We start from the raw sequence: 14386 nt of genomic DNA on the forward strand, positions 1-14386 counted from the left end.
ACTGCAGTGTGAAAACAAGTGTTAGAAACTTCTGTGCTCGACTCACTTTCTCGTGCTGGAATAAACGCGCCTGTCTGGATTATTAACGCTCGTCTGTGAGAGTTGACCTGTTTTATTTTATTACAGTTTCACTACACCGTCCGTGGACATTGAATGGTTTATTGTGAAGATGAGGGATTTAATGTGTCTGTTGGTGTTTGGACTGATCATCTGCACGTCGGTAAGTCGCAAGAGTTTAATGTAAACAATGTGTTCCGCAACAGTTCGTTTCATCAAAAAAATAAAATAAAATGAAGCATATATATATATGCGTGTGTGTGATAGTAATAAATTGTTTGTTTTTTATAAAACTTTATCAATTTGCATTATCATATATCGATTAATTGCATTTAACAAAAGTTTTTGTTTATATATTATGTGTTTGTGTGTGTACACGTACACACACCCACATATGTTTGCATATGTATACACACACACACACACACACACACATATATATATATATATATATATATATATGTATGTATAATTTACACACATATATTAGCCTATATAAACAAAAACTTTTATGTTTGATGCGATTCATCGTTTTGACAGCACAAATATATATATATATATATATATATATATATATACATACAATATTTATTCACACAATATTGTTCAAATGCCGGTATAATAATAATATATATATATATATATATATATATATATATATATACACACACACACACACACACACACACACACACACACACACACACACAAACTAACACAAACAAACACAAACAATTCACACAATACTGCATAATAAGATTAATCATATTTATAATGTCATTTACTATCAATATATAGATGGATATCTATTTTTAGTTCCCTTGTCATTTCTTTATTTCTTTAGCCCATTTTAGAGTGCAAAATCAACTCAGCTTAAAAGTCCCACTGAAGTCCCAGTCTGTGATCCATCATAATTAGAAAACATTTGGACTTGGATAAGTCTAGTCGTGTGCGTTTGAGGCTGGAGATGTTGCCTACGATCTGTCTGTAATCTGTACAGTTATTCTCTTTACGGAGTATGAAAGCAGCACGATGTTCAGTTTATTTATAAAGCACATATTAATAATTAATATTAACAGTTGACCACAGTGCTGTAAAACAAAGCAAAATAATCATAAAATCACATTAAAATTCTATATCATTACAACACACAGTCACAGATAAAACCAGAAAATCAGCACGATGACACCCAGGAGCCGCTCAGAGGTTCTGGCCCTGTTAATGAGACTCAGATCTGCACACCTGAGAGACTCAACCTATCCTCATGGCTCCTGTGGATCAGAAATAGACCAGCACAGGCTCAAAATAACCCAGGCACAACAACCCAGCCCCACATCCCGCTCCATTGACCCCTGCTCCAGAACCGGCCCCGACTTATGCTTTGATCTCAGATCCACATATGGGTCTCGAGTGACTCAAGAGCTCGTCTCCTCCGGTTTTAAGATGCCGGGCGTTCTCAGAGGACTCGGCTGGGTATTTCATAGAGCCATCAGGATGCCGGGGAAACAGGTGCAGCGCTTTAGGAAGTGATCCAATGGAAATTGGCTTCAATGGTAAAACCCTTCGGAATGACGTGGATCCCGGACAGGGAAACACTCCTTTGAACCCGATTCACCTTGACTTTATGAGAGCCGATCGAATTTCTAGCAGCCGGCCATATCACTGTGTATGCTAATGCAAATTAATTATTCATGTAAATTCACTTTCATTGGTATATTCAAATGTATAAAATCACTTTAAAAATGCTAATGAAATTTTTTTTTAAATTACATATTGGTGTTTTTATATCAATATTATGTTAATGCAAATTAATAAAAACATTTTTACTGAAATACTTTAATATCTAGAAATCATACATTTTAAATATGCTACTGAAAATTTAGCATATTAAAGTTAAATGTAAAAAATAAATCCTATATTTAAATAAATGTTTATATATAAAGAAAATGTATTTAATTTAATTTTAAAGGTATATTTTTATCAAAGTTAAGTCAATTTGCAATATCCTATATTGTGATATACATATGTAACACATATATACTAATGCATTCTTTTAAGAACTCAAACATTTTATAACTATATTTAAAATAACAGGCAGGGAAACACTCCTTTGACCCCGATTCATCTTCAGTTTATGAGAGGCGATATATGTACACAATATATGCTAATACAAATTAGGGTTGGGCAACGATTAATCGTGATTAATCGCATCCATAATAAAAGTTTGTGTTTACATAATATATGTGTGTCTACTGTGTATAATTATTTAGTCTATATAAATACACACATACTGTATGTATGTGTATATTTAAGAAAAATTTGGTATTTATATATAAAATATTCATATATAATATAAATTATGTATAAATATATCTACAGTATATACATGCAAATTTTTCTTAAATATACACATACATATGTGTGTATTTATATATACAAAATAATTATACGCAGTACACACACATATATTATGTAAACACAAACTTTTATTTCGGATGCGATTAATCGCAATTAATCGTTGCCCAACCCTAATACAAATAAATGATGCATTTAAATTAGTGCTGTCGAATCGATTAATTGTGACTAATCGCATCTAACATAAGGGTCTGATATATATATATATATATATACTATATATTTACAAACTTTTACGTTAGATGCGATTAATCGATTTGACAGCAATAATTTAAATACATTTTCATTTAGATTTTCAACAAATACATTTTACATACTTAAATTAATTTTATATTATAGTATTTGCTTATGCAAATTAATTTAAATGTATAAAAATTTGCATTATCATACGTTGTGACATACGCTAATCCAAATTTATAAGAAATCAAACGTTTTCTACATTTAAATGAACCGGCATCTTAACTTTACGAGAGGCGATTTCATGTCCAGCTGTCAGCCATCCTGATGCATTTAATTCAGATTAACCACAATTATATTCATGTATATATATTAAAAAAAGTAAAGTTATTAAAACCGACCATTAGACGTATGCAGAAGTTTTATGTCGCAATTCATTTTCGCCGAACCTGATTAACCACAATTATATTAATGTATTTTTTTTTTATTAAGTGAAGTTATAAGAACAACCATTAGATGTATGTTTAATGTGGTTGCAACATTCAGTTGCACCGAGCTCAATCTGAACCCCCTGTGTGTGTGTGTGCAGGTTTGCGCGAGGTGTCCTAAGGTGTGCCGGTGTCCGGGTGAGCGTGCCGTGTGCCCGCCGGGTGTGAGCGCGGTGCCCGACGCCTGCGGCTGCTGTACGGTCTGTGCCGCTCAGCTGAACGACGACTGTCACGACCACAGACCCTGCGACCATCACAAGGGCTTGCACTGTAACTATGGCAACGATGTGGCCAGTCTCCACGGAATCTGCCGGGGTGAGTCAACAAAACAACACACACACAAAACAATATTTGATTTCTGGGGATTTCTTTAAAAATCATACATTTAATACGTGTAAAAAATCACAATATATGCTAATATAAACTCACGATATATGCTAATACAAACTGTTTCTATTTTATACATTTAAATACATTTTCATTTTAATATAATATATATATATATATATATATATATATATATATTAGTAAAGCTTTCAATGTGTAAAATGTATGATTTTATATAGATTTTCATTAACGTATTTAGATGTATAAAATGTATACATTTTATAGATTGAAATAATGTAAAGAAAATCAATTTATATGCAATTTCATAGGCACATATATAACGTAGGCTATATAACACACTTATATTTATTTACTGAAAATTCATTTAAATTAAAACACTCTATTCTAATTTTATGTTAATCAAATGTATTATTCTTGAATATATTTATTGAAAATGTATACATTTATTCAAAGGTTTGAATGCATTCACGTAATGTCCAAACCTTTCAATAATTATCATGAATAATTAATTTAAAGACACATTTTTGAATAATTTCACAGAGGACTGGTATAGTCTGGCCGCCCTCTGCTTGGGGTTTTATCTTTATTAAGACATGCACATTCATTTCCTCACATACAGAGGATATTTTGTGCGCTGGGGTAGTTGCTATATTAAGGCAGGTATTTGGGTTGGACTAAAGGGGGGTTTAAGGGGGCGTCTCAACACACCCAAAGACCATCTGACGCTCGACAACATTGTAAACAAGTCAAAATTCCACTCGGCCCTAAACATAGAGCCTCTCTCATAAAAGCAGAGGATAGAGTGTCAACCTCTGTTTAACCCCTGACTGTCACTCTGTGCAGGTCATCTTCCTTCAGGATAATAACTCAAATCATTCAAGCTTGAACCCTCTGTAGGAGGTCAAAACAAATGCCAGTTGATCTAAAGGATGTTTAGATAAGCCCCGGGACACACCAAGCCGACGGTCGGCCGAAATTGGTCCTCGTCTGCGTTTTTTTCGGCCGATTCGACATGTTGAATCGGCGTCTGTGAAAGAGAGAACACTGATTGGCTGTTCAGCTTAGTTAACGAGTCACTGCTCAAGAATAATAGCAAAACAGCGAGCAAAGAAGTCAAAACGGTACAGATAGAAAGCTGCTCTAATGTTAAGTTATCTTATGTGTTCCTTGGCGAATATTTCAATATCAACACGAGCGGAATGGAATAAAGAAAGTGTTTAGAAGGATTGATATTCAAAACAGTGAGCATGCGCTGCTTTGTTTACGGTTTGTGTCTCAGGAGCCTGCAGCGTCGGTTTCCCTCTTTGAATGACGAATATAGATGAATATATCTGCAGAAATAGACAGTTGTCTCATTCACACGCAGGCGCAGAACGCGCATTCTAGCTGACAGTCGTCTGTGGTTCTCTCGGTGTGTTCAAGTGCAGCCTTTTCCCTGACGCAGACGACGCGAGGCGAGGCTTTCATCAGCGCTAGTTCTTTGGCGTTGGTTTGGTGTGTCCCAGGCTTAAGATATTTTTACTGGAAAACAACACACAAAACTCCAGCTAACCAGCTAACCTGGAATGCCCTAAGAATGTTTTGCTTATGTTCCCATTAAGTTAACAACAAAAAACCCAACGACAACAACGTTATTTCTGAATATTCTCTGAATGTTCAAAATGTCGAGTATTTTTAATGTTTTTTGTTCCTTGGTTATGCGAACTTTAGGCCAACATTCCATTTTATCATTCTTCCGTCTCCATTGGAAGATATTTTTTCTTGTTTAAAGCAAAACATTTTTTTTTCAGAAATCAAGACGTGGGGCCAGATTTACTAACAGCTTGCTCCAACGCAAACCCTCTTTAGCCGTTTAAAAACGAGCGCTGAAAAGATGTGGAGACAATTATTTTTTAGCTGACCTTATTGCATATTATGCATTTGTGGGAGTTTCCATTTCAGATGTTAAATTTATGGGAGGAGAGTATTTAAATGAATCATGCAAGCTGATTTACTAAGGTTTGTGCTAGTCAATTTACTAGTATTTGTGGCATTATTTACAGCCCCCAAAAAAGCATGTCTTAAACCAGACGCTAATTTTGGTAGATTGTGTTAGTTATTATGGAAATGATCCGGTTGCATCTGTGTTCTTCAATTTGAGTAGATCAGGCGCTGAACTTTCCACTCCCATCGGCGCTTTTATGGGGTCGCTCTCTCACGCTAATTGTCTCTGTTTAGTAAATCTGGCCCTTAACATTTTATGTAATTTTGCATCTCAAGTAAATGTATCTGTTTAAGAAAGTTTACATATTTGTACTCGAACAACAAACAAGATAAAAATGTAACACATTCCTTTTTTGCAGTGTACTAATAATGGTAGGACTTTATAATAAGGTGTAATTTGTTAAAGGGGTCATCGGATGCAAAATTCACTTTCATAGGGTGTTTGCATATACAGTGGGTACGGAAAGTATTCAGACCCCCTTAAATTTTTCACTCTTTGTTATATTGCAGCCATTTGCTAAAATCATTTAAGTTCATTTTTTTTCCTCATTATTGTACACACAGCACCCCATATTGACAGAAAAACACAGAATTGTTGACATTTTTGCACATTTATTAAAAAAGAAAAACTGAAATATCACATTGTCCTAAGTATTCAGACCCTTTGCTCAGTATTTAGTAGAAGCACCCTTTTGATCTAATACAGCCATGAGTCTTTTTGGGAAAGATGCAACAAGTTTTTCACACCGGGATTTGGGTATCCTCTGCCATTCCTCCTTGCAGATCCTCTCCAGTTCTGTCAGGTTGGATGGTAAATGTTGGTGGACAGCCATTTTCAGGTCTCTCTAGAGATGTTCAATTGGGTTTAAGTCAGGGCTCTGGCTGGGCCATTCAAGAACAGTCACGGAGTTGTTGTGAAGCCACTCCTTCGTTATTTTAGCTGTGTGCTTAGGGTCATTGTCTTGTTGGAAGGTGAACCTTCAGCCCAGTCTGAGGTCCAGAGCACTCTGGAGAAGGTTTTCGTCCAGGATATCCCTGTGCTTGGCCGCATTCATCTTTCCCTCGATTGCAACCAGTCGTCCTGTCCCTGCAGCTGAAAAACACCCCCACAGCATGATGCTGCCACCACCATGCTTCACTGTTGAGACTGTATTGGACAGGTGATGAGCAGTGCCTGGTTTTCTCCACACATACCGCTTAGAATTAAGCCCAAAAAGTTCTATCCTGGTCTCATCAGACCAGAGAATCTTATTTATCACCATCTTGGAGTCCATCAGGTGTGCTTTCATGTGTCTTGCACTGAGGAGAGGCTTCCGTCGGGTCACTCTGCCATAAAGCCCCGACTGGTGGATGGCTGCAGTGATGGTTGACTTACTACAACTTTCTCCCATCTCCCGACTGCATCTCTGGAGCTCAGCCACAGTGATCTTTGGGTTCTTCTTTACCTCTCTCACCAAGGCTCTTCTCCCCCGATAGCTCAGTTTGGCCGACAGCCAACTCTAGGAAGGGTTCTGGTCGTCCCAAACGTCTTCCATTTAAGGATTATGGAGGCCACTGTGCTCTTAGGAACCTTAAGTGCAGCAGAAATGTTTTTGTAACCTTGGCCAGATCTGTGCCTTGCCACAATTCTGTCTCTGAGCTCTTCAGGCAGTTCCTTTGACCTCATGATTCTCATTTGCTCTGACATGCACTGTTAGCTGTAAGGTCTTATATAGACAGGTGTGTGGCTTTCCTAATCAAGTCCAATCAGTATAATCAAACACAGCTGGACTCAACTGAAGGTGTAGAACCATCTCAAGGATGATCAGAAGAAATGGACAGCACCTGAGTTAAATATATGAGTGTCACAGCAAAGGGTCTGAATACTTAGGACCATGTGATATTTCAGTTTTTCTTTTTTAATAAATGTGCAAAAATGTCAACAATTCTGTGTTTTTCTGTCAATGTGGGGTGCTGTGTGTACAATAATGAGGAAAACAAATGAACTTAAATGATTTTAGCAAATGGCTGCAATATAACAAAGAGTGAAAAATTTAAGGGGGTCTGAATACTTTCCGTACCCACTGTAAATGTCTTTGCAGGGTGTGTACACAACCACTATACAATGAAAAAAATCCATTCACTCCTTTTTTTAACCCTCAAAAAGCCTAAACACTCTCAATAATCAGGCCGTTTGGATTTTCTGAGCATCAGAAAACAGAAAATATGATGTTATAATGCTCATGCTCCGCGACCACTGACGGACTGTCCCTATTAGCATATTTACGCACATTAGCATATTTCTGCCCTCAGCCATTTGTATACTGTCCACCAAGGCATCACTTTACGTGTCTTGTGTCGACACCCCAATGGAAGAGAGGGGTGGGGTGAGCAGTTGCTCATTATCATTTAAAGAGACATGCACCGAAACGGGTCGCTGTGAACAGAGCTGTTTTTGAGGAGGTAAAAAGGGTTATAGGAATTTTAACCAAAGTATGTTACAAACTTTACATGAAGACCCTAAAGAACCGTACCAACTTGTGGAAAATTGGCGTCCGATGACCCCTTTAACATTAGTTACATTAGAACTAACAATACTTCTTGTTTTGGAGAGATTGAATGTAATTGTAATTTTCAGTTCCCTACTTTCCTTTCCCGTCTTTCAGCTAAACTGGAAGGTCGCTCTTGTGAATATAACGGCCGGATGTATCAGAATGGAGAGAACTTCCACGCAGGCTGCAAACACCAGTGCACCTGTATCGATGGGGCGGTGGGCTGCGTGCCCCTTTGCCCCACAGACATTCCCCTGGCGTCGCCGTCCTGTCCCGCACCTCGACTGGTCAAAGTCCCGGGCCAGTGCTGCCTCAGTGTGGACTGTCACGGCGAGTCCTCGGTCCTGCCGCCCGTGTTCAGGCGCCCACGGCCGCCCCCATACCTGTTCCCTGACCTGCACACCTTCAAGAAGCCCCGGCCCAAGCCGTACCCCTACAAGCCCAAAGACCCCCTGAGCAACGAGCTCACAGAGGTGGAGCACAAGTGGGACAAACCACGCAGTCGAAAACACCTGCCAGGTGAGGGCGCTATTCTGGTCTGTGTCCCCAAGTTTTGTAGTTTCCTTGGTCAACAAATGTCAACCATGTCAAAGTCATGCTAGACTTGCACCAAACCAGCATAACACAGTGTGGACCAGCATGTAAATGCATGCATATTTAAGAGGCCAATCTGTTAAGACGAGACATTACAGGTAAAACCATTGTTTGTTTTTCATGCACTGGTCAGTTTTGAGATTTGGCTTCCATAACTTCTTTCAGACTAGTGAAAAGAAAACACATTCAAGTGTTTATTTTCATCACTTTATCTATTTGTGTCTGTAGATTTCAATTACAATACATATCTTTAAAGTTTGTGTAAAGTTTATCTTTAAAGTTTATTGTTTTTTTTTAACTGTTTATAGTTCTTCATATTTTTATTTCAGTTTTATTTTTATTTTATTATTTATTTTATTATTATTGGTGTTATTTTAATACATCAATTTAATCTAAATGAAAAATGAAATAAGTTTTTTTTTTTTTTTTTTTTTTACATATATATTTTATTTATTTTAATAGGCCTATAATAACCCTGGCTCAGGATGTGAGATGTATTGCTGCCGTCATAGACGTCTGATTAGCATATGTTTACATAAACCAACAATTAAGAGTATTGCAGCAGAGTGCAAGAATGTGTCCTGTGTGGGTTTCGGTTCAATTAACAATCAGTCCCAATGTGAGCTGTGGCGGTTTCTTCTGCATGCACTTCTGTGTGAGTGTTTGTGTTTAGCAGCCCGCCACTTCTTTCCCAGTAGATCCTTGTGAACCAGTCCCACACATGCTCCGTAATCACTTTCTCTGTGCGTCAGTGTTCCCTGTTGGGTGAATGGTGCCTGTGTACTAACTTACCCTCTCTCTCTCTCTCTCTCTCTCTCTCCCTAGCGTGGAAGCAAGCGGGACGGCAATGTGTCGCTCAGACGACAAGCTGGACACCTTGTTCCCGCAGCTGTGGGATGGGCGTCTCGTCTCGGGTCACCAATGAGAACGCTCAGTGCAAACTGCTGAAGGAAACCAGACTCTGCAACATTCGTCCCTGTAGTTCTGTGGCTGTGCCTATAAAGGTAAAGATCTCAGAAAGCATCTGCACATTTACCACACGATCCCGCTAAACAGACCACTATATCTCTGCATGAAGACCTTGAGAAATCTTCATTGCTTCACAAAAAGAGAAAATCAGCCTCTGAACAGGTTTGAAGTACTCTGTACTTCTCGGAAGTATTTTGTCTTGTTTTCCAGTACAAATATCTAAAAATTATTACATTAAGATACAAAATGACGCTGTTTTCTACATTTTTATCATTTTTTCAGAAAACAAGACTTAATATCTTAAGTAATTTTGCTTCTCAAGTAAATGTATCTTGGTGTAAGAATGTTCAGATATTTGTACTGGAACACAAGAGAACAATACTGAGAAAGAAAATATTTTTTTGCAGTGTATCTTGATCCACCACCTACAGCAGCACCAAACCTGTACCAACCAACTAAAAACATTAATTAAATTAAATCCATAAATTTAAACCATGCAATCATTATTTGGCCTTTGGCTCTTTCTTGCCAAAATCATAAACATCAGCTTAAAGTAGAAAAGGAAGCCCAATAGTTGTTTACTGTCTTGAGTACTTCTTTTTCTAGTTATAGTATTCGTAACTAGCACAGTCTCACAATGCAAATGTTGTTCTTGCAACGTTTCCCAGTGTGTAAGCAAAATGTAAAATGTAAGCAAAATGTTTCTCCACGATTGTTTTAAAAGCCTTACTTGTCTTTGGAAATGATTAGGAATCCGGTATTAGAAGCAAGCAAAATGCAACAATAGTCACATTAGCAGTACTTTAGCCCTAAAGTAAATAAACTGACTAGAGAAGCAACACTGCATAAGAAATTGGGACTTGTTTTAATCTACGAAAGTGTATTTTGTCTTTCTGCACTGGATGCTTTTTCACGTGCTCAGGACTGTCCCAGGTCTGAAAAATGACAAAGCGCTAATATCTCTATTAGCGCTATTCAGAGCACAACTTGAGGCTAAGGCCCTGTTTACACAAGTGTGTTTTTCTCAGCAAAGCTTGCAGATCTGTGTCCATGTTATTGTTTACACGGTCGTCGAGGCTGGTCTGTTATTGTTGTGTTCTGGTATAGCGTAATGTGGGCAGCCATGCCTTCGTTTTCAAAAGTATCCGTTTTGGTCCATTTACACTAAAACACAACCCTGGAGTTTTCAAACTAAAGCATTTCTTAAAGTCTCTGTTTTCGAGGTTCAAAAACCACGGAGTAGTGTAGACACTAAGTGTAACTGTCGCAAAAATTATGCGTTTTAAAACGAAAAGGAACCAGTGTAAACCCGTGTAAACTAAGTGTATCCCGTTATTCCCCAGACAGCAATATAGAGCAATATATATTTCACGTGGATTCCACACGGCCCAGATCTGGGCAGACACTGTGTTGCTTTCTGGGTCATTCTTTCGTTCAGGAACTTGCGTACACTGATTTTGCGTCATGACTCATGTCTAGGACAACTTTCCAGTGCAAGTTAAATTAATTAGATGTTACATATTGGTGCAGAGACTGCAGAGATTATATGAATTTTGTAAAATGTTTGCAAATGAATCACCACAGTCACACGCTGAAGTGAGGTGCTTAAAGGATTAGTTCACTTCAGAATTCAAATTTCCTGATAATTTACTCACCCCCACGTCATCCAAGATGTTCATGTCTTTCTGTCTTCAGTCGAAAATAAATTCCAGGAAATAAACATTCCAGGATTTTTCTCCATATAGTGACTTTAATGCAGTCCAACGGTTTGAAGGCCCTAATTGCAGTTTCAGTGCAGCTTCAAAGTCTCGACACGATCCCAGCCGAGGAATAAAAGTCTTATCTAGCCAAACCATCGACCATCCTGGAATGTTTTCCTCAAAAACCTTCATTTCTTTTCGACTGAAAAAAGAAAGACATGAACATCTTGGATGACGTGGGGGTGAGTAAATAATCAGGAAATGTTAATTCTGAAGTAAACTAATCCTTTAAGCTAGTCCCATTGAGTAAACAAAAGTCTTAAAACTCTTGCTGTCTTCACGGCCACGGTATTCTGCAAATACATAATTTAAGTAGAGAAGTGGTCAAGTGCAATGACCACAAGTGTGGGTATTGGGACAGGCCCTTAGTGTTTCAAAAAACAAGGTGCACGCTGCTAAACTGATGTTTCCTCATGAAGCCCATTGAAATCATCACTGCACACTTGCTTTCCAGTGCAGATGTGAGTGTAACAGTGCCTTGTGTTTGTCCAACAGAAGGGTAGGAAGTGTTCCCGTACCCAGAAGTCTCCCGAGCCTCTGCGTCTACGCTACGCCGGCTGTCGCAGCACGCGCCTCTATCGGCCCAACTACTGCGGGATGTGTCTGGACGGGCGATGCTGCTCCCCCCGCCGCACCCGAACGGCCCCCGTGCTCTTCGCCTGTCCCGACGGCGAGCGCTTCGAGAGGGCCGTCATGTTCGTGCAGTCCTGCAAGTGCAACGACGAATGCGGGCACCTGAACGACGCTGCGCTCCCGCCCCAGCGCTGGCTCTACGGGGACATGCACAAGTTCGTCGATTAACCACAAGTTCCTCTGAAGACCTGACCCTTTTGTCCTTCCCCGTCCAATAGAGTAGCGTTTCGAAGTGTAGACGCCAGGCCGAGGCCTCATTATAACGCAAATCCACGTGGAAAAGAAAGGGCCGTTTTGGTTTCCGATCCCTTGTACCAAGACCCTTAGAGTAGATGCGCTTTCCCTGAGGATCTGGGACGGGACGTGTCCCTTGTCGTGAATATATACAAATACAAATGGATTTTCTGGTCCTCACCGTGAACAGTGATGCATTACGGAGCACCTGCACAATCTAAATGAGACTTTAAGCAGGTTTGGAGAATAAAAGAAAACAAGATTAGACACTTAAAACATGGTGGGACAGACTCTCAGCTTCACAAGGGCTGGTCTTTACTTCTTTTTGTAGTGATTGCTTTGCCTTGACGTTCAAAGAACCACCGGCAAATACAAGGGGAAACTCAACGGGGAGTCGTTTTAAGCTTTGGCTCGGCTGCCTGTGGACTCGACGCTGAGCCATTTTGTGAGCGCATGACTCCATCAACTCTCCGAGGGATACATGCCAAGCGCCGCAGCTCCCTGGCGTCAAAACGTCGGCTCCTCTGCTCCCAGCTAATTACAATCCTCTTCTATTGGGGCAGAAAGAAACCCAGTAACCCTCTGGTTTGCAATAAAAATATGTTTAAAACACCAGCATCTGATGTAAACATGTAATTTGAAAGTAATGGGTGGGACGGTTCTCTCAAACGCTGCTCCAGTCTGGTCTTTAATCTACCACGTGATGGCAGAGCCTCGTGCAAATGGCACTGTTGTCGGTGTGTTTTATGATGCAGCGCTCTCTATTTTTGCCTGGCATTGGCGCATGAACTGACGGAGGTGATGTCGTGCCATCTGCCCTGAAGAACAAGGGTTTGAACAGGCTTTGAGACACAAATAACCAAACTTCTGAGGAAAAGAGAAGCCATGTTGTCATAGAATGATTGTGATCTTTTTTGCTAAGTTATGTTTCTCAATCATAAACATGTACCTCAATTAAGTAAAAAAAAAATAATAATTTACATTTTTACGTCTACCATGTTCGTTTCAGCAGCGTTTCGTTGAATGAAGTTGTGGAGAAATCTGCTGACTGAATGAACTGCATAACATTGGACTACAACAATATAGCCTACCACATGTAAAGTGATGAAATTGAACGGCTTTCTGTTGTTTCGTGTAAATTAACTATATGAATTGCCTCCTCGGATCAATTAATGTGCACAAGTTATTAAGGTGCGTAACATTTACCGTTCAGCGAATTTTCGCGGGCAAAATCCAGTCAGGAAACTACGCGTTCATGGATTTATTCACGGGCAAAATATTTCCACGCAGATTTCGCATAAGGTAAAGTTAATCACATGTTAACCCCTTGTTTTATACAGTCTATGGTTAACCCACAGAAATATTGAACATAGTTCAAATTACGGAGGTGCAACTAGTTAAGCATCGTACGGTTAAGCAGCGAGTTTTTAAAATGTGTTATTGTCTAGCAGGAGAAAGTTGTAAGACGATTACAAACCAAGCATCATTGCAATCGATCTGATTTAATTTTAGCTGATGTTTGTATGCTTTTATTAAAACGTATTTTTGTACAACAACAAAAAACAGTCTTTATGATTTATATAATCAAACATACTGACAGAGTAGCCAATATGTGATTAAATGCTTCCTAAGTACCACATCCATCATGCTACACACTTCGATACTATTGAAAACAAGACTTACCAAGGTTTGGTTCTGGTCTAGGAAGTTCCTCTCGTTTGTGTTTTACCTCTGAAGACTGAGGACAACCACTCACCATGTATCAAATAAACTGGCTTGTAAAAATTCACTGCAGGCATGTGATTATTTGTTCTAATTTGTTATATTGCAGATCAAGTATAATTTTAATAGTATAGTTTGTTAGATTGCATAATAGCCTGAATTAACATTTTTTTAATTTTAAAAATAGCAGTTTCTAAGTGAACAAGACATTAAATAAAACTATTTAATGTGAAAAAAGCAAAAAGTTGCATCTTATGGTCACCATAATAAATATGAATATATGTAAATATTATATAGAAATTACAAGTATTCTTCAGTAAAAAAAAAAAAAAAAAATCCTTTTAAGAGTAGTCCATTCAACTAATGATTGGATGGACATTGAAATCATCCTGTTGTAGTCCAGGCATTTTAAGCCAAAATGGGTCAACCTTGAACAAATTGCAACAGAAGCAAACTCAACTGATTTTGTATCCTC

General features: G+C 38.7%; 1 protein-coding gene across 1 annotated transcript; it reads left to right on the plus strand.

The window, feature by feature from the left end:
* Positions 1-13977, plus strand: LOC311288755 (CCN family member 1). Its single transcript, XM_084406337.1, has 5 exons — positions 1-220; positions 3239-3452; positions 8114-8518; positions 9419-9597; positions 11818-13977. The coding sequence occupies exons 1-5, from the start codon at positions 170-172 to the stop codon at positions 12121-12123; spliced, it is 1155 nt and encodes a 384-aa protein (XP_084262463.1). The 5' UTR covers positions 1-169; the 3' UTR covers positions 12124-13977.
* Positions 13978-14386: the final 409 nt, after the last annotated feature.

The sequence above is a fragment of the Rutilus rutilus genome (genome assembly GCF_951802725.1).
Source record: "Rutilus rutilus genome assembly, chromosome: 1".
Taxonomy (NCBI): Eukaryota; Metazoa; Chordata; class Actinopteri; order Cypriniformes; family Leuciscidae; genus Rutilus; species Rutilus rutilus.